The 22,585-nt window shown below is 34.0% G+C and overlaps 1 protein-coding gene across 3 annotated transcripts in view; it reads left to right on the forward strand.

Moving 5' to 3' along the window:
* The first annotated feature begins 9,824 nt into the window (after nucleotides 1–9,824).
* The window catches only part of LOC126823897 (RNA-binding protein Musashi homolog 2), a 108,147-nt gene continuing 95,386 nt past the window's right edge, over nucleotides 9,825–22,585 (forward strand). For all 3 annotated transcript variants that reach the window (XM_050552962.2, XM_050552963.2, XM_050552964.2), the window contains exons 1-4: nucleotides 9,825–9,974; nucleotides 10,131–10,171; nucleotides 10,715–10,796; nucleotides 21,475–21,559. In XM_050552962.2, coding sequence (XP_050408919.1) covers nucleotides 9,907–9,974; nucleotides 10,131–10,171; nucleotides 10,715–10,796; nucleotides 21,475–21,559 — 276 coding nt within the window. In that variant the 5' untranslated portion in view covers nucleotides 9,825–9,906. The remainder of the gene's footprint in view (nucleotides 9,975–10,130; nucleotides 10,172–10,714; nucleotides 10,797–21,474; nucleotides 21,560–22,585) is intronic.

Genomic DNA, 22,585 nt, shown 5'->3' on the forward strand with positions numbered 1-22,585 from the left:
GAACATTATTACTGATAAGAAATAACAGTAAAAACAGAAACGATTGAATGCCAATCAGTTTATACACATTCATATAATATTATTAAAAGCTCTGCGACCCATTTGTGTTCATTTCTAATTGCCAAAGAATAGAGATTTAGCTCCTTTAATCAAGGGTTATGAGGAATGCAGCCGTCAATATAAAAAAGATGATTTGTATACACTAGTAGCAATTGGAAAGAACTACATTTAATAATTCAGTGAATACAGCAGTACTATAAAAGTTTGATAGCTATGTGATCCCCTCATACCTACGGTTTTGGACTAATATGAGCATGATCTGGTCCTTGATATACCAACATAAATCCATTAGTGAATTTCTACTCCTGAGAGCAAAAAACGATACAATTGTTAGTAATTGGAAATGCCTTTACCCCCGAGGTAGTCACAACAACCGGCACTCTCACCTAACCTGGTTTCCAAATTTTAGAGAGCACTTACTGTATAGCTTGATAACAGAAATATAGCCTAAAACAACTGAGAATTCAGTGGAATATGCAGGATGAAGGGTACACAATTTGTTTAAATAACTTAATTTGATATTAAGGCACGGAAATTCACCCAAATAAGATTGTTTTGATTTATTAAGTTAATTATTGGGCTCATTTGGTTAAAAATAAAATCACGACCCACCCCTCTCCCAAAACTTATTTATGTATATATTTGAAGTGTGATCCTATTGTTTTATGTATCCGTATTTGATATTAGAGCTCTCAAGTTTTCCTCCATTGTTTATTATACATCCATATATGTACATCTGCAGAACCAGTATTACCTTAACCTCTACCATCGCTACTTCCGGTCTCCAAAGATTAGTTGGGCATGCCCAATTGCCAGAGTATAATGAACCTGTACCGCGTTCAGCAGTTCTTGCTTTCATGGGATTGATGAGTTTTGTAAATCTTTACCCCTTCCCACCCCCATCCAATCCTCCTCATCCTTAACATAATTGTCCATCTTGCATTATTTACATGTAATAAACAGCTGTTGCTGTCAGTCTTAATTCTCAATCAATCTCGTCCATGGATGAAAGTATGTCTTTAGTAGTGACATTAATACATAGAGCAATATATGATGTTAATCTAGTTAATACCAACCAGTGTTACTATAGCCAGTTTTTATATCTACAAGAACCACGTCATCAAAAGACTTCAAAAGACTTTCAGAAAAAAACCCAGACGTTATTGCCGTTCTTGACTCATGCAAAAAATAACCAAGTACTGTCCATCGTGTGCTCAGTGACCGTAATATCATCAAGTACCGTTCCTGGAAATCAAATTAACGTTATGCATCAGTGACTTTGATTGGATAAACTGCTCAGTTTTAAAGAATCAATGTCGAGATAAGATTTGACCTTGGTCGTATTGCTATTGATGAGCATTTTGGTCGGAGGAATTATTCGATAATTTTATTCAATTTCTCTCTCTCTTGTGTCGATGTGTTATAACATCAACACTGAACCAGCATCATTATCAAATGTTCAGATTGTCAAATTAACAGTGGAAATATAAAATACTACGATCCAGTGTTCAGATTATCAAATTAAAAGCGGAAATATAAAATACTGCGGCCCAATGTTCTATTAACTCTCCATAAGTTTGACTAAGACTTGGTATTTTGGGAGCGGGGGATACACTCGGACTGGAACTTATCATGACAAATAAATAGTTACTCGTTTATGTGTATTTATACATTACTAAAGCACGCTATTTAAGAGTAAAGCCATTGCAAACAACGGAAACATTAATCGAAACAGTGAAATACTGTTTAACAGGTTTTATGCCCAGCTAGGACGGTGGCATTTTTCTGTCCAATTCCATTCTACTCGAGTATTATTTTGACTGCAGTTGGGGTGCGATGTGAAGTGTTTTCTTGGAGCTACATGTAGATTAGAGTCGAGGCTACGTGTAACGGGAGGTGGTAATTTTATATTTTGAGGTTTCTCTGGTGAGCCAGCAGAACTGCCTTTTTGGGTATTTAAATGGATTGCTAACTTTCGGAGCTTGACCTGAACATGATCTAGGGCTAAGAGTGCAGTCGAGGCTAAAGCTAAAATAGCCAAGTATAGCGGTGGTCCGGTTCTCTTTTATGGGGGTCGTGGCCATACAACTCCCGAGCCTCGTGACATCATACCCAACGTTGAGACCGTCAGCACCAGTTTTCCATCAATGCCCGATATTTTTATATATCAAACGCTTTCTAGATATTAGCCAGGGTGACAAGGTTTACATTAGCTACTAGATTTCTATTACCACGACTACGCCTTGGCTATCTTGGATCCTTGTTCTGTCATTTCCTATGCCGGACATGGCCTCTCATTTCAATATTTGTTATTTTTTAACTGATTTTCCGGTATGCCTACTAACACATTGGCTTATGCTGTCAAAATGTAAAAACAAAAACAGTTGCTTAGTTCATTGCAGTTTATCTACAATCACCAGTACATTAACGTACCCTTGGGAAAATTCTTTTCTTGGTTCAGTACAGTTTTATATGCCGATTGTGGTTTGCGTGTCGTAAGATGTTATTTATTTCGTTTAATAAACTGTGATAAAAGAATGAATGTTAGAAGTTATGGAGTTAATATCAATTCCTATATCATAATTTGTAAATAAGTGAAAAGATATTGAGAAAATATGATTGACAGCTCCAGATATAGGAATATTGATATTTGCATTTCATTGTAATTGTCAATCAAATCTAATGAGTAGAAGGTTTTGTCCGAGATGTTATTAAGTCCATTTTGTTCATCCAATATTAATGTCAGCCTTTCTCTTATCCTAGCTTAGCTTACCAGAGCGAAAACGGTTTCAGATGCATATGTATTGACTTTATTGAATGGTGCACCCAGAGTGATGGAACACTTAATTAAATCTTTTTACAAATGTGTTGAGATTAATTGAGAGTTACCGCCCGCAACGTCTCATTAGTCAACCACTTATTGTCTCGTGCAGTCCCATGTTTCAGTCATAATGGCTCTCGCGCACATACTTAGTTTGATATATATAAGTAATAAACAACAACAAAACACGTGTATTGGGAATGATACATAATAAAACATTCGAACTTGACATCGGTTCAGAAATAAATAAATGTTAGGATACGTTCTAATTAAATGCAAGAATCTGTTGGATTAAGATTATATATTGATAAAACGTCATCAGTGTGTTTCGTATTAAGTTTTCCTGTGACTTCATTCATTGAAAATCGCCGACGGCTATTTTCTCAATAACAACGAAAATTGTTCGTTTGGTGGCTTGCGGCGGCAAAATCCCCTTAAATTCCCCCTCCCAACAACAAGGGGATTTCTGAAATCAGCGTTCAAATATCGCTCGATCTAACTATAAGTAGCGAATACTCCCTTATACAAGCTATTCATTTGCTTTCCAGAATATCGCTGATACAATACCAGTTATTTGATACCAGTTTGACTAGGAGCCGCGATGCTTCGGGGACTCAGTGAGTATGACGCTGGCTAGCTAACTTGGAAGAGTCGGGTTCGTTCCCGATGTTTTCCGAGAAAGTTCCTCTGGATTTGCAGGTGTGGTTTCCTGTGGTGCAGGACGGGGGGCTTAGCATGGTACGGCGTTTAACCATTTGGATGCGACGAAAAACAGAGATCCCGTGTGTGCACGTAAAAGAAGCCTTGACTGTATGTCGTATCACCGCTGTCCTTACACAATTTTCCTTGTAGCACACTGTCTTTCGCAGAAAAGTAGGACATTAAACATTATTTCAATTCATTTCATTCTAGAAATGGAGAACGAGTAGGTCATAGGGCATAAGTCGATTCGATATTACGGAATAACTAGCTTGCGCGTAGGTTTATATTTTAGTTTTTTCGCAGTGCAGGGGGGGGGGGCAGGAGGACTCTGAGAAATCCCACGAGGTAAAGTATGCGATCTTACCCCCTCAATGACAGATCTTATGATCCAAAGGGCACGCGTAAGATCACTCGAAATCCCACCCCATACCCTAGCGAATTTGAAATCAATGGTATAGTAAAATCGAATGCATGCTTTCATTATAATGCATGTACAATAGAACTTTAATCTACAATTATTTTAATTTGACATGTAGAATTCTGATGTTTTAATTAGTACAAAGACTGTCAGATATAGATTTTTCATGAAACCTATCACCTGTCAACATATAAATATCATTAAATATTAGCCATGACATCTTTAACCTATTAAAACCGTTTTTTCTTTAAGACTTTAACCAGTTAATAAGAAGCGGTCCTCTCGTAAACATGTCAATACATCATCTAATAAGCATACAGGATTTCATCCCTCACGTCTGACAGGTCATCAAGACACGTGACATACAGCTCGTGCCCCGTGCAATAATATCCTGTCGGGTTATATGGGAATTTCCCGCCCAGCAGCTGGTTTGCCTCTAACCCCTTCTTATTCCTGTTTTTCTTGTAACGGGATAGCTTTGACTTGTAGAATTTAATATGATTCAGGCATTTCTCACAAGGTTACAGCAGTTTGGGGCCATTTGCACGAATCCCCGCCATTTCCATTTCAAGAAACGGAACAAGAAGCGCCACCTGGCCTGTCTTGTTTAATGTATTGAGATCGGGGGAATAATACACAATTATCATGACAGAAAAAAAATGCAAGATTATTAAATATTCTACTCCAGTTAATCGTGACTATCAGATGCCAAGTGATTTGCCGCCTTTGTACTAGAAATCGAAAGTAAATAAAAACCAGAAATATATAGAGAATTACAGCATCGATCCCAGACTATTTCTTTATTCCTATTACTGATGTTTCCCTGCCGGGAGACAAAGAACTCTTCTAAATATTTAGCCATTTTTCTCAGTAAACACAGATATAAGAACGCATAACGTTATGCAAATATGAACATGTCTTTGATGTTTGCCTCTAGTGTAGGAGATAACACTTGAAAGAAAAGATGAGATATTTGTAAGATGGATAGAATCACTGGGAAATAAACTCGCACACAAGTATCGCCATGTTGAAAACTAAGAACATCTTGAATCGATATCATTTAAGAGGGATTGTTTTTCTGCGTGTGAATAATTTTTCTGGTTTTTATTTTTTAAAAAACAAACTAAGATAAGCCATTGCAAATAAACAAAAAAGGGAGAAGAGTTTATGAATGAAATTCCGTTGTCTAGTAAATATTCAAATGTAATGAATAATGTTTACAAGTACACCTGTGTACATGCTTTTTTTAAAATTAAAATGTCTGCTAGATCAAACGCCTAACATACCCTAAACAACAATTATAAGTTCAAAATCTAAAAATAAACACGTCTATTGAGAAGAATATTCAGAATGACAATAAACAGCATGGTATTATTTTGAGGGGGTCTTTTGGTAGTCGTTTTCTTTAAAGCCCCAATATGCCAGAGTTAGAGTAAAATACACATTTAAGATGAGTTAAATCAAACGTTCTTGTATTAGCAAGCTTCCGTTATAAAAAAAAATACATAAATGAACTAACTGCACTTTAAATTACTGTTGTTTAGTACATTGCTTTATTTTGCTTTATTTTTTGCAATGTCTTGTCCTCAGGTTTGTCTTATCGGTTTTGCGTGCAGTGCGGTTCTCCTTCACTTACTATTAAGACAAACAGTTTAATAATAATTATGCTATCTTTTTTTACAATCCACCACATTCGCCATCTTCGGGTGTGCTTTCAGGTACACAATAACAACAGTCCCATTCAGACGCCTAAGTTGAACTGGTTTAAAAACCCCGGGGGTCGTTAAACCAGTTCAACTTTGTCGTTTGAACGCAAATGTGGGGAAAATACACCAGTTTAAAAACCCCGGCTCGCGACCTGTCTTCGAGAAGACTTTTTATTTTAAACTGGTTCATCTTTGCCGTCTGAACGGGTTTGCTTAAAAACCTCGGCTCCAGCTCGCTTTGAGCATGCACGGTACGCAGTAAGTCGCATTTCGGGGTCAGGCAGTGCCAGTGTTATCTAAAGCGTGCGAGAGCCGAATAAAGAAAATATGAAGCTACCCATGGTCAGAATAGTTAAATTGGTTTGGATTATAAGACGCGTAAACGCAACACGACCCTGTCTTAAAACCCCGGCGATTTTGAACTGGTTTAAAATTAAGAGTCTGGACGGTATTTATGATGTGAACGATCTGGCTTATTCTTGTGGTTTGAAAATTTGGATATCGTTGTTTAGCCTAATCATGACACACGTATACCATTTCACTTAAACATACATTATGCAAGAGCTAAATCTGTCTATTGCAGGTCTTTCTTTAGACCTGAAATGTTATCTGAATTATTAATTAGACATTAATTAACCTATCCAGACCATAATCAACTCTAGATGGCATCGCTAGCCTGCGATCTTTAGTGGATTATGAGCCGACTTACTGCATAACTTTCCTTCACGATTTAACGATCAAATGGATAATCGAGACTATGCTGTTTATCGTACTGACTTTAGTAATGATGATCGGGGCTAGGCGGAAATTTCAATCGCTTAATTTTTGGTTCATAGTGGATCAATTTGAATGAAATTTTCAGCAAATTGCCTTTACATTATTATATTGAGAACTGCCAACTCGTTATCGAATCGCCCATAATGTATCTTTAATATTCCCTTCACATTTCCCAAGGCAAGTATTTAATGAAAACTGATATTAATAATAGGCCTACTTTCATCAGGACCTTGGCGTGTATAACAACTAAAATATTTTAAGAATACTTATAGTTCATTGGTTGTGTGTTAAACTCATAGCGTAAAATTTAACTCTTAGACAATGAAAAGGTTACATTCTTATTTTAGTTTAAGTTTTACTTATAAAATGTGTCACATGTCGTGTACAGCAGAGTGGGGAATTTTCCAGTTCTAAAGTGGTATGATTCTGCAGAACTTGGTGATGTCTATTCCGTTCCCGTACAAACACAGCGTGGGATCTACTGAATGGTAGAAAAACATTAAAGTAATATATTTTAAACAAATCGTTTCTTTTATATAAATATCGACAAATTTGTTAGTTAGATAGACGTCACAATACCTATACAGAAAATACATGGCAGGAGAATTAATGAGGATGCAGGCATAATAATTATTAAATTATTCTTAATTAAGAAAATAAAGAGGATTGCTTGTACATGCTTATTAATGGAGGATTTTTATCTCTCTGTGGTTAATTATAGTTTATAGATTATCACCTAATTACGTCTTCGCCTTCGTCCCTAGAATAATGAGAATATGGATTGGAATGTGTATGGTATTGGGAAATATAAAAAAGGTTTATGGATGCTACCTGTAGAATTGAGTTGGTTGTAACGACAAATACTCACGCTACAGCCAACTGAAGAGACAGTGCGCTGAGGCGATATTTGTTGCAGATTGAACGTGTATCATCTATATTCCTTTCTATATTAATGAAAAGGTTTGATTTTAGCAACTTGGAATTCCATTGCCTGTTTAGAGAAGATCCAACTGACCTCTGAATAAATACATGCCAGTAGTAGAAACTTTGGATATTGAAGCCATATATTACTTTCGATGCATTTCACAATACACATGCACATCGATGCAGATGGTCCAGTGCTATACTCTTCGGGATGAGTCTTTTTTTGGTATATAATGTTGCAGATGAACTTTGATTACCATTCGTAGCGTTTACAGGCCGCCATCCGGGTGCATCTCTGCAGTTGAGTCTATTGTGCAGCTGAACATCGATTACCAGTGTGTGTGTTTTGCGGATGAGTAAAGCGATACCCCGCGCAGATGATCCTGTGGTGTTTCACTGCTTCAGGCGTTTCCTTAAAAAAATATATAAACGAAATGAAACGAAATGCATAACAGAAAACCGGGGTTAGGGTTAGTGTATAGGGTGTGATTTAACCGCTAGAAAAGTATGGCTGTCATACACTGCAATCGCTTTGAAAAATTATGCACCATTTTCTTTTCTACTAAACTTTTTAACAGGTTAAATCACTTGTTATGAACAATCATGATAAAATCAACACATTGCAGTATTATGTCTGTATTTATCTGTATATATTTATATCACAATAAGAAAAAAAACAACAGTCGAATTCTTTAAAATAATGAAATGGTATTACTTTACCCTTCCATCATCCAAACTTGTAACATTAATCTGAGGCAAAATAATAAGAACAACCTCATCTCACTATCTTGTACAATACTAATTGCATGTACGTCTGTTTGTTCAATCGTGATTTCGCGTCACTTAAAAATATGATGGCATTCTTTCCAAATTATGATTCCTATTCCAAACCAGATGTGAAAGAAAATATAATGTTTCTTCATTTTGTCATGTGTCCACTTTGTTTATGAGTTTCGCCAAATCTCTATATTTGTGTTACATAAACTTTGTGGTGCTGGGTGTGGATGACTGAATGGTTAGCGTGCGCGCGCTGTATCATAAAGTCTGTCATTGAGTCGACTGGCGTGGTTTCGAATCCCCGGTTGTACGTGACAAGGAGTAGGGTCGCCTGTCCAACCTCGTGGGTTTTCTCCGGGTCCTCCGGTTTCCTCCCACTGCTAAAGACCCCTATGCGCAAGCGAATTATTGAAATAAAATAAAAACCATATGTTAGTCCCGAAATGACCTAGTTTGTGTCGAGTGGACGTTAAACCCCATTTCTCCCTCTCTCTTTGTGTTGCTGCTTCTTAATACGTATATTGAAAGATACAGTATGTATAGTGAACAGTTGTCTCAGATATATACATAAAAATATGTATTAAAATGCCTTTTATAGGACCCCTGGAGAATTAGATAATATGATTCCTGAAGATATGACTTGATGATAACTTCTCAGTTCATATAACAGTATATATTTTAAAACTGAAATACACATGATTTGAATGTGCAACATGCATAATAAACAACTATGACCTCCAATCAAATATGAGGTAACGTTAATTAGATATATTCCGATTGTGGAATATGTCGACATGAAAAGGTGTAGTTGAACAGTTCGAATAATGCATGGAAGTCGATCGATGACAAGAAAAAAATAACTTCGATTTTCGCAGAATGTCTCTTATTATACACATAAAATACACATAATATAGCACGACGTTTCGACGAGTATTCCGTATCGTTTTCAAGCACAAAGAGAATGCTTGTCGAAATATCATGCTATATGTGTATAAACCGCATGTGATTGTTTTCCATATAAGTTAATGTTGTTTTGTTTTCTTCTAATGTGCTCTAATTTTATCTGCGATATCACCCTAGGTGGAAGCGAACGTAAAATCCCACAAACGAACGGATTAATGTGCTCGATCGCTAAATGCCACTCAAGGATTATGTCTCTTAACTAGTACGGCCTTTTAAAGTAGGTCACAACCCATAAATACCGTTAGATCATTATTTAAAGTTTATTTAGAAACAACTTTTAAAATCAGTTAAATTATATAAAAAAAACATTTCTCGCCATTTTCTCATTTTCATGTAGATCAAAACTAAACGATTCACACAAAAAAAACTCCCTTCGTAATCTGCTAAATACCGATATAGTGACGTATTGAACGTCAACTCGACATCTAATAATAAGAATGATTGGCGGCGATTATCAAAGGATTCTAGTTGGGCGTGTTTGTTTTTATTGTGCTCGCACCCGTCAAAGGCGGAGTTTTGTGTCAAAATGGTGTATGACGTCAGTAAAACCTATCTCCGTTGCCAGGATACGTTTATTTAGCCAATCAGTGATCCATATTGATATGTCAATCATGCATTCTTCTCGCCTCTGGAAGACGCGCGAAATGCCCACCCACGATGGGCCAATAGACGATAAGGTAGCAAAGTCAGTAACTAGCAAGGCACGTGCATGCTTCACTCTTCTGTGTAGATAGTTAGGAGTAGTTGGTTTAGAAAACATGAAAATGGATCAACAGCCGCAATCTTCTCCAAGTAGTAATTCCGATGATATGCCAAATGATCCCGGGTAAGTAATCAACCTTTATATAATGTCCTTTTTATTGAAAAGACGATCGCGAATTTCATTCGGTTTCTATGTGTCATGGCCCGCTTCATATAGGTCATCGCTTTATACTTCAAAATGGCTTTGACTTAACCGCGCCAATTTCTTTGTGTTTTTCAGGAAAATGTTTGTCGGAGGTCTCTCATGGCAGACGACAGCAGGTAAGGAAGTGGATTATATTTTCATCAATGGATTATCTCGTGTTTGAAGCGTAAATTCAACGCTCTAAGTCTTCATTCATAATAAGTCCCTGTCAGTGACGTTTGTAGCCGCGTGCAGTTATTCTACTACTATAAGGCTCTACTGATATATGACTAAGCGCGAGACGACCTTCTTTAAAGTTAGTGATGGAGAAAATACATTTCCCACGGCCTGCAAGAATAAACTTATGAGTCTTGTTTCAAAATGGCGAGATTTTATTGCCCTGTGTTATACTGTGGGAATACTGGGGTATATGAAGCCAAATACCCTATCTCCGATTTAATTATGTTGATGATGCCTGTGGTGGAAGCCTTCACTCTGTACTTATTGTAAAGTACCGGTTATCACCGATATTTATCGTTCGATACCAATATTATGAAGGGTGTGCGTATTGGCTTAAAGTCAGTGTTGTAGTCTTTGTGTGTTGTCAGTATTTCCCATTCCCTCCCCATCCCAACAAATCTCATTCCAGACCTTTCAATTTGTGATCTTTAATGTTTCAGAACGGCTGAGGGAATTTTTCGATTCATTCGGGGAGGTTAAAGAAACTATGGTTATGAAAGATCCGTCCACCAAACGATCAAGGTAAATAATGACCTTTTTAAAGACCGAAACACTCCTAAAAAATACAAATATTCATCATGTAGCTTCCAAGGGATGGCTAATGAAACATCCTTAAAATGCATTTTAGTATCCATCAGTTAAGACACAGACATGTAAGTTTGAACATAATAATTAATTGATAATCAATATGAATGATAATAAACCAGAAGATAATTACAAATTAGTATGGTTTATAGTGTGATAAGCCATACCAATATCACAGGTGTTACAAATAAATCATCCATAAATTTAACACTTATCTGGAAAGATGTAGATTAGATAGAGTCTAAAGAATTCTAAGAGTGCAATTAAAAATATGTGAAATGTGTATAAGTTACATCATAAAATTTATTATCTATGAAAAAGCCCCAGTATATCCCCAGAAATACATATAACATAAGTTGTTTGTAAAGACATATTTTTAAGGATTGATGTTTACTTTGTTTCGATTTGCCTGCTCTGTGAATCTAAGATAGTATTGCTTTCTTGTCTAAAAAGAAATATCTTCAAGCTCCTATATGTAGGTTCCGTATGATGAAATCACTAATTCAATTAGATCATTTAGTAAATTGAATGTACTATACTAAAAATGAATGTACATGTGTGAGTAATCTTGAATTCTATGCGCTGTTATTTGTAAAAGGTATTAGACTCTATCTCAGTTGTGCATTAATCAGGTGATATCGTATTGTGTGATCACCGAGCAACTAGTTTTAAGTCCTCAAACATGTCGAATACAAATAATTATATTAAATATACAAAGGCCAGCAATTATGATATAATAGATACAGGGGTTGGTAAACACGTTAGCTTATTCGGTATTCAATGCAAGTTTTTTCTATATCTAATACATATAAAATCAATTGTATTATATTAATATGACATGATAATAAGTCATATCATTCTTTTTAGACAACAATAGTTATAGAAGTTCTATTTCTCTCTCTAAATGTGTATTCATACTCGAGATATATCCATTTCTTATTGAGAATAAACAAGTTATAAAATGTTTATTCAGGTGAATTCATTCGTGATACTGTTATGTAAATTTCCGACAGATATGCCATCCTTTTATGACCTCGTGAAATTTGGGTAAAAATAGACTGAAAGAGATCATGTAAAGGCGAAAACCTCTATTCATTATGCTAATCACTGGGGACAATCAGTATTTGAGATTATCTTGTTAGATATGGTTTACATTGAGTTTATTACATGTATGTATATCTGAATAATTGTAATAGAGTGGTCAGATCTGTTCGAGCTTATTAGGTATAACCTGCATGTCTTTCGTGAATTTGGTTTGTGCTTGATTCAATGCAGTATTTTACGTAAATTTATTTAATAAAATACATGTTGATGATGAATCACTATGGCCCTGTTGGTGCTGTCTTTCAATTGAACCTGACTCCTTTCTTTTATTCAAAAGAAGTAGACAGTTGGTGTGTCCACCATGTTGAATATCTGTTCAGAAAGAGAAACATAGAGAAATTGTTGTTAGTTGTATTGTTGACATGCTTCACTGACTGTCAACATCTCTTATGTCAACAATAAAATGTTTCAATTCTAGTTCAACACACTGTTTTAGCTCTCTCACATGGTTGTATTGTTTGAGTGCGGACCACTAACTCATCGTGGCTGTCTATTCTAATACGCCTTACTTGGTAGAGATCCTAGCCAAAAACTCTGAAATACAATTATTATTAAAAGAGAAGAGCTGAGTATACAACAATGATGGATAATGGAGTAAATGAGTATTGTTTAGTAGTATTGATAAAATATCAATTAACATTACTATACAACAAATGACACAGTTGTATTATCAGGTGTAAATTACATGTATGACTGGCTCAAATTAGATTACATTTACCTGTAGTTTTATGTCAAATTATCTAAAACATCTGAATCATGGAACACGATTTGAATAACAAATCTATAAAGCAACACGGTTACATATTTTTGAAATTCTTATGTACATAATATACTTTACATGTAAAAAATATATTTTTTAAAAGATATTTTCTCAATTAAGAACTCACAAATTGATAATTTATAGTTGTTATATGATGATGAGGAGACTATAAATATTACTTTTACATGCACGCATGCAATCATTAATTGTTTATTAGCAAAACAACAAGCTCTTAACTCTATCTCTGTGAGTACATGTAATGTTCTGTAGGAGCTCTTTAATTTAAAGATAACGTGTAATTGTGCGACAATGCAATGTAAATAATGAAAAAGTATAACCAACTTGGTACATGTATTGTTGTTATCAAAATACAAACCTACACACTTAAAACTCAAGTGTTCTTGTTTTTCAACAGTTTAACTTTACTGAAGAGGTTACTTAATGATATATAATATCAGATTATAAGCGTATTGAATGAATCACTATATATGGTGTATGTGTGCATTTTTGCAAGTAATAGATAATACAAAGTTTGAGAATAGTAATTGAAGGTAGGGAAACCAAGATACAATTACAACTGAACCCATGTTAACTTTATGAAATATTTGTTGAATTCATCCACTGGACTGCATGTATGTCTGTAGTTTGACTAGGCAATATCCTCGTTGGTTGTTCTTAGTTCAGATTTGGTAGTATTTTCTGTGGTATATTCACAATGGTGTTTGTATATTTTCTGTGGTATATTCACCATGGTGTTATATTTGTTGTCACTGCGTCATATTTGATGCTGTGGTATAGAATTAAAATTTATGCTTTCTGAGAATTCTTCAGTGATATTCACAGCATGTGCGATATTTCCTCGAGTTTATTGGCTATGTATACATGTACTGCATCCACTTTTCATTAACACAGTATTTACTGATGGTCTATTTTCTGTGGTTTATCAACTATGGTATACGACTGTAATATATAACTGATGCAGTATTATAATATTAATCAATTCATCAGTTTTAAAGTATGCATACATGTAATGCATATTGATTTTGACAGCTTACACATTGTAGTTGTAATGGAGACCTATATCAGCTCCACTGAAACATGACTGTGGGCGTTTAATCACTGATTTTTATTTTCCAAAATGTTAAGTAATTTCCATTTGGTAACAGAAACTGTGTAATATCAGAAATAAACATTAATAGACAATAACGTGTTACTTAATATAGATCAGGTGTTACTAAATATAGATCATTTGTACGAAAAGATATTATTTCAACAACCTTATTCAATTTCGGTTGATTTTGATAAAAAATAACAACCAAATTTTTAAAATATATCCTTTGTTTTCACCTGTGAAGACTACCCATTTTGCCTGTCTTTATTAATCTGGTTATGAAGAAAAGTAGGGTGTCAAACCCCATTTCATTTAGATTTTTGCAATGTGGAGAAATAATGACATCCCATTGTATTTGATGCCATACATGTATTCAACTCATTTATACATCTAGCATATTTAATATCTTCTGTTTAGAAAAGAAAAGTTGGAATAGGAGCGATGCGAAGAATAAATTCAAGCTCTTCCCGATGTCTAAAATCTTTGTAATAATTCATATGTGGTATTTTTACTGAGGTCTTTGTTAACAAGGTTCTGTGGTTACTAGACCTATGTACTTTTTCTGCTACAGAGTACAGGCTATGCTAATTACCCATATTTAGTTAGTTTATAAATTTATCCTGTCTGTAAAATGTCAGTCTTGTTTTGAAAAGGGCAATCCATATTCCCTTGTGAACTTTAATAAAGATTCGCATTGATTATATTAACAGTGTGTTCTAGGGAAGATACATTTAGGGTCAAATACCTACTCTTACAGCAGTTATAAACTTGTAAATTTCCTATGTAGATGCTTCAATCTATGTTTCATTTCCTGAACATATTTTTTTCATTAGTAAAATCTTTTTGTGTAATTAATAAAGCAGATTTAACTGATTTCGAAATAACCTAGAAAGAAAATAGAAATACATAAACATGAAGAGCAGAAAGAAAATGAAAATGGCAATAATGAAGTTTTATAGATTGCTTTTGTCCTAGAAGCTGGTCTTCCCAAAATAGATTACTGAAAGACTTTTTTTTTATACCAAAATAAAAGAATTTCACATTGTAGCCTTTTTAAAATTAGTACATGGATTTCATATACTGTACAGGTCTGTTGAAATAGAACCTCTGAATTAACCCACCTTATAAATCATACAGTTCGACTCTGGCTGCTATCTATTTTTACATTGAAACCTATATGTCAGAATCTAATGAATTTGTCTAGACATTAAAGAATAAGATAGAGCCAACCAGGAGATTTCCTCATTTTTAACACCAAAATCACGGATTAAATGTTACTTTGGTTCCACCCTCGTTATTAAAATCCATTATTTATCTGATCTATTTCCTGATTATAACACAAGTACTCTTTTATCATGGTTTTAGTGACGCCAAGACATTTATCATAGGAAAAGGTAAATTTTCCCCCCTTTTTTTGGTTAAAACTTTATATTTGTCATGGATTATAGATCTATGTATAGAATCTCATATCATCAGAAGAAAATTAAAAGTAAATTGATTTTTATTGTTTTTTTTCCGAACTTCCTGTATAATGGTAGTTCTAGGCAATAAAGAAAATTCCTTTTCATTAGAAATTTCAATAATTAATTTAATGAAATATAGAAGCAGATTGTCTGCAAAGTCTTTGTTTCCGAAATTGTCAATTTAGAAAGACAATAAGCTTTTAGAACATAATTCACTTTCGTGAACTGAAACAAAAATCATTGAGGAAATATTTTCATGCTTGAAGGGACGACTAAGACTTGTCAAAAGAAGAAGCAGCTATCAGAAAATGGTGGAACCTCAAAAAAAAAAACCTGTATGTTAAGATTATAGAAAATGTAATTAAAAGTAAAAGAACTGTTCGTCAGGATGTAGAAAAAATCAATATAATTAAAAGAAAACAATGTTACTGAATGTATAAAAATAAGAGTGTTTAATTATAAATGTGTTTCATTTAGAAATAGACTGCAATTTTCAGATATCTATTCTGTCGACTGACTTGATTTGATTGTTAAACTCTTGCAGTCAGGCGTTTAACACATGAACCTAAATTTGTATGCCATAATAATTTCTAACATGTATTTATGTCTTGATTATTTTTTGTCAATCTTCAGTCTCCAGAGTGTCGTCTGCATGCACTAAGGTTAGAATACTCATACTGAATCTACCATGACGAGATCATTGTCCCATCTTGTATTTTATGATTGATCATTTTCTATGTTCATACCCATTTATTGGTAAAAATCCCTCCTGATCGTTTCAAACAAATATTAAACTATATATATTTTGCCTTGATGCAATAATTGATCTTCAAAACAATAACGCTGTTTCCAAAGCTAGCTTCAAAAGCTACAGTTAGTTCTACTATTTCTTTTGTTTCGCATCATGCCACAAAAAAGTCATTATTAATAATATATACATATACATGTAAGGTTCTACAATTTTTTGTCTTGATACTTTTGTTCTAAATTATAATACTGGTGTATCAACGCTGGAAATAAGTTAGTTTCAACACCCATGTCCAGCTACATGTACACATGTAAAAAGTCATTACAGAGAGGCTGACAGTAATGTGTCTAGCTCTAAATATCTTATGTACTTAAACTCAGATTATAGCAAGTGTTCTACTCAACAAGAGGATTTCTCTAGGATATCCTTAATTAGTCCCAAACTCATATATCTCATCCTCATTATCTTAAGAGCTAATTATTAGAGTTTTTACATACAAACACAGTGTATAATAGTGTGCTATATGCTTGACTTACTCTGTTGTGTATGTATATATGTATGTATGATATACATGTACCTGTATTATGATATAAGTATGTACATGTTGTACTCAGTGTAGCCAGTACATGTATATTATTACTTATGTTTATATATTAAGTACATGTATGTGGGGTTAATTATTTATAGGTACATATTTATATCTGATAATGTGCATATACATTAACAGTAGGTTGTTTACCTTGAGTTATGTTGAGTTTAGTGTATAAAGATTAAATTGACAGGGGAAGTATCAAGTTATATGTATATGAAAGTTTAGTATGTGAATTTAAGTTTATTAAAAGGTATGTTATTCCAGTTGATTGAAGCAGTTACAATGTAGTCAGAAAATTATTCAAATCATATACATAAGGTTGTATGGATATAGGCAAATGTGAACTTTATTTTAAACTACATTTCCCTCCAGAGATGAGTTCATTTGCAAAATGTGTTTAGTCATTCAAATGGTGAAAAAAGGAGATGTATTAATTTAATAATGAGAGCTTCCTTTCAGTTTCTTTGCGTCATGGTTTTAAGTGTTTGCAGCCCCTCGAAATGGCAAACAATCGTGCAGTTTCAATGTGGTTTTCAACATTATAATCATAATGCTTAACCAGTGTCAAACATATACCGTGGGTCAGATATGCAAAACATTGACTCTTTAGCTGGTGGCACTGGGAGGGACTGCCACCCTACACCCTCCCATGCACACACATAAATATTGTTTTTTAGAGCCCGGACAGGATCTTGTTCCTCATGCAAAGTCATGGGTCACCACACCCCTGTTTTGGAAGGTTAAGAGTTTCTAACTATGCCTTGATGCAGCTTGGTGAAATAAACATCCATATTTGTATGTGGCTTAATCTGAGTCGACAAATCAAAGCATGTCTGGCATATTTTGAAATCTACTCTGTATTTATTTGAATATAGCTTGTTCAATTTACCTATCATTAAATCTATTCAAAAGAATGTAGTGATATCTTCTTTACTCTGTATAGGGTTAGCTTAGTTTTCTATTTCATACCTTTGAGGTGTTAAATTAAAATACCCAGTGTGAATTCAATGTACATACATGTACATGTACATTTATAGGCCTACAATGTTCAAAGAGGATTTTAGAAAGGCTTGAACACATAGGCCTACATGTATATACAACATTTACATGTATTATAAATTATAAAGATGAAACAGGACTATATTTTCTACCCATCTGTAATCTGTGAGAACTTCTCTGAATACATGTACTTTGATATGAACAACTACATGTACATTGTATCTGTCCATATTTCATGTACACTGTACATCAGTTCAAAAATTATTTTGACCATCAATCATACATCCTACAACATTGAGTGACAGATAAATAAGATGGGGCAAAGAACTGTTCTGGTTGGTCAAGAACGGTTCTGGAAAGTATAGATACGCTTGTAGATGCATATGTATAATACAGTTTTAAACTTTTAAAATGTACATCGACTTATGGACAGAATATACATTTATGATCACACATGACATTTGTCACTACATTTTTAATTTCAACTCACAAGTTTCTTTTTATGTGCTAAACTCAGTGAAAGATTACATTGTACACAGTAGCGTTTTATATTTGATAGAAGCTGAGTTGGAAGGGTTATGTTTACAACAGGAAATAAAATATTGACACGTCATTTCAGTAGCTAAGTTTATTATAGTTTATATGTATTTAAAGCAGTGATTGACAATCAAGTAAAATCATAGAACATGTTTCATTGACAACTGGTGATCCTCAAGTTTCTGCTCACTGCTAAAGACTACTATGCACATGCAAATTATTGAATTAAAATTGACTCTATGTTAGTGCTGAAATGACCTAGTTTGTGTTGAGTGGATGCTGTATCATATATCAGTGTTTGGTCATACATGAATTTTGAATTTTTACAATAATAACAAACCTGCAAGCGTCACTTTAAAATACAGTAGCAGCCATAGCCTATTGTTTATACAAGTGTCATCTTCATAGTACAGTAGAATAATATTGCTGTCAGTCTGTCAATCATATACAGTATACTGGTAGCTGGTACATCATGCAGATTGTAAAAGAGTTAAACAAGGACAAACATATCAATAATAACCTGTATTTTAAAAGTTTATTGTTATCTCTCGATTTTCTTTGGTTTTGAGATTTTCAAATTTCATTATGAAGTGTTTTCAGTGTCGAACTCGTAAGTGTACAATTTCTGTGGAAGAATTAGGCGCATAGTGCAATTACTTGTTAATGGACAGTATATGTATGTGTAAAGTACTTTCTGAAGAATGGAGTTCTGAAGAATTGAGTTCATTAATCGTAGGAGTTATAATGAATGTTTACATCCACAGGGTCCAGTTACTGCCAATTGATAAATAAACTAACTTGATTATGTTATTAGTTAAATCAATAACATCATCAACACACATTGTTCTGCTAGATTCCCTCTTTCACTCTTGTAATCTGTACTGAAAGGATTCTAACTGCATTTACTGGGTTTCATATGAATCTACTTTTTCCATTGGCTGAAAAGTATAAACCAAGAGGCTAAAATTGTGCACTTTTCTATCATCACCAGCAATATCTTCAACTGTGAACAAAAACTAGAGGATACACCTTATTTATCTTTAATGTCAACTAGTCTCAACTAGGTCATTTTGGGGACTAACATATGGTTCTTTTTTCAATAATTCACTTGCGCGAAGGTAGGGTCTTTAGCAGTGGGAAGAAACCAGAGAAACCCCACGAGGTTGGTCAGACAACCCTACCAGCTGGGAATCGAAAGCACGCTAATGACAGACCCTATGGTTCAAAGCGAAAGCATTAGACCATTCTTCTACCCTACTCCAGTGAGTTCATGCACTACTGCAATAAATCAATGATCAAAATAAATATAGTTACTTTCAATCATTGAAGAAAACAAATGCAATGGCATTCTTGTCGACAAATTGAATTCAGTTTCATATTTCTTTTGAAAATCTTTCACCATGCAGAAAATTCATCAATTGATTAATTCAATGGAACTGAAAATCACTATAATATGACAATCAAATAGAATTGTTAGCACCTTTTTTTCAGTCCAATTGAAAAATGAAATTCATATTCTTGTAAAAACTACAACAGAATCAATATTTCTTTTGTAAATCACATGAATGAAATGTTTTATTTTAAACGATAATATGGAATACTAACCATCTTAATTTGTATTATCTTCTACATGGAGCTCTGGTGGCATTCAGCTATACAACCAATGCTGGTTTACATATCTGCCTTTGGAATAGTGATAAGAATGACAGATAATATGAAATATTCATTTCCCAGTGGAAATCTTTTCTTTTGGAAGATCTAACCTCAATCGCAATGAGAATATTAAGTTAGTTGCCATTTAACCTTAGCATATATCTATATTTTTCATACACGCGTATCAATGTGCTCTATAATGTAGATTCTTTGAGAATGAATAACTGAGATTGATTAAAGATGGAATAAGAATATGTCATTAATGTGATGTTTTGAATAAAGAAAGTAAGAACCATACATGCATATGGTGTACATGTACAATATATGTATGATTGTTACAGAAAAGGACAATATGACATTAATCCATTAACACTTGTAAATATTGACAACTCCACTCCCACGTTCCTTGATGAAAAGTGATATACATGTATTAATATTGGGACACCCATGGACACACCAAAACAGTCTGAAACTTATGTTTCTTTGACCGCCGCAAAGTGTCTGAAATATATGAATAGCTTTTCGACCATTTACTAGTTCTTGCGAGCTGAACAGCTGTGCAAGTGAGGGGGCAGTTTGGAACAGTCCATTGAGCCCTAGTTAAGGCGGTTTGGGGTGGTCTAGGTGTTAAATGGTTGAGCAAAAATATAAAGATTTATGTCATAACATATCTCAATCATACATGTTCTAGATACAATCTACATACCTACATGTGTTGGATAGAAATTGTACATGTTACATTTAGATCAAAACAAAGCATTTAAAGGAATTGATCTAATGTCCTAAGCTTTCTATGCTTAATATTTTGTTTTAAAAGATTAAGCAGAAGAAATAGTTTGTTTACTAGTGTGATCAGTATTTAGCTTACATCTGTATTGACACTCAAAAAGTGAGTGTCATTTTAAGCTAATAACACAAATGATATGACTCTTCTTCATGTTGCTTGTATTTATAAATCTTTATTTCAGAAAATTGTATTTCAGCTGATGTATGATTGTAAATTAAATCAAGCTACATTTACATGTATTTCAAACTATCATTATCCATTTATGCCTAGCATCATAAAGCACTTACCATACTGACATGTGTAGTAGAAATAGAGATCTACATTGTACTTCAGCTACATAGATTGTAATTAAGCTAAATAGATTGTAATTCAGCTAAATAGATTGTACTTAATCAACATATATGTAGTATTGCAATTTATATACTTTGTCTAGTAAGAGTAATGTACATGTAGCTTTGTAATTCAGCTATCTAGCTTGATTACAATATATATTTATATACAAATATAGCTTTAATTTTAATAACATTGCATCATGTTTATTCACATTCTCAGTACATACAAATAGAGGAAAATGATCAAAATTAAAATGTCTGGGTAGTTAAAATCTGTTATTGTGACTTAATACTAGATCAAAAACTTAATGGGATTTGGTAAATTTGTTAATGTAACAAAAATTGTAATGAAAAATCAAAGAGGATTCCGGTTCGGTTTTTTTATCTGGAGGGTGGGGAGTATTACATGAAAATGAGAAGTGAACTAGACATGATGCCAGGGATGTAATTAATCTTCATCTTTATATAGTACTGTAGACTATAAATGTAGAGGCGTCTGTCTGATGCTAGATTTGTCTGTCAATTTCAGGGGCTTTGGTTTTGTAACATTCAGAGATATGGCTAGTGTAGACAAGGTGCTGAGTAGTGGACCTCATGTTATAGACTCAAAAACGGTTGGTAGTTTAAACAAACATAATCTTTCCTTTAATATCTTTTGATAATCTCTTCCTTTCGTACATGTAGTTATGTCTTTACTTCTGATATTTCTGGTATATCCTCTATCTACCCCCCTTTCCTGTAGATCTATATCCTTAATCCATATGAAGAAAGCCAAGAAAGTCTAGATATTTGATCAGCATACAAAAACATATCAAAATTACTAATTTTAATCTCGACCTGTATCTGCAACCTATTGGTAAAAGATCCACAATATTCTGTAAATTTCTTGATTTTTCTGGCAACTTCACCCAGCATGATACAGCTTTGAGTATTGTTAAAATATATGTTTATACGTATATCTATAGATTCTCTATGTAGGTAACTCATCCCATGTACAATATCCGTTTTCATAACTTACACAGAAACCTATGTAATATATACATGTATGAATATATTGCATGTTACAGCTAATAGTGTCTAATTAACCGATCTTTTATTTTGTTCCATGATATATTCCATTTTGAATCTTAATTTGTTTCACTTTTTAAATGTATGATAAAAAGTGTTAGGTAATTTGATAACATTGAAAGAGCCCACTGGAATTGGAAGGTGGCTGGTTTCCATTAACATGGGTCAGTGTTCAGATGTAAGTAAAGGTGTCATATAGAGGTGTTACTATATATGTAATGATAAGTATATAAGATGTAGTAATATAGTAATATAAGATGTAGATCTCATGTAGTATATTATAATAGACACATTGATAAACAGGTAGAACTTGTCTTATACCACCTTCACTATACATGTCCTACATGTCTTACATCAAGGTTACACAACACATGAGATCTACTCATGCCTATAAAACAGTATCATTAGTACATTACAAGGAGGGGCCACGGTGGTTAAGTGTGTAAGACGCTGGCTCGCTAGCATGGAGGTCGTGGATTCGCTCCCGGTGTTGGCCAAGACAGTCCGTCTGGTTTTTCCGGTGTTTGTTTCCCTTTGTCAGTGATGCAGGATGGGGGGGGGGGGATCTGACA

The sequence above is a fragment of the Patella vulgata genome, chromosome 6 (genome assembly GCF_932274485.2).
Source record: "Patella vulgata chromosome 6, xgPatVulg1.2, whole genome shotgun sequence".
Taxonomy (NCBI): Eukaryota; Metazoa; Mollusca; class Gastropoda; family Patellidae; genus Patella; species Patella vulgata.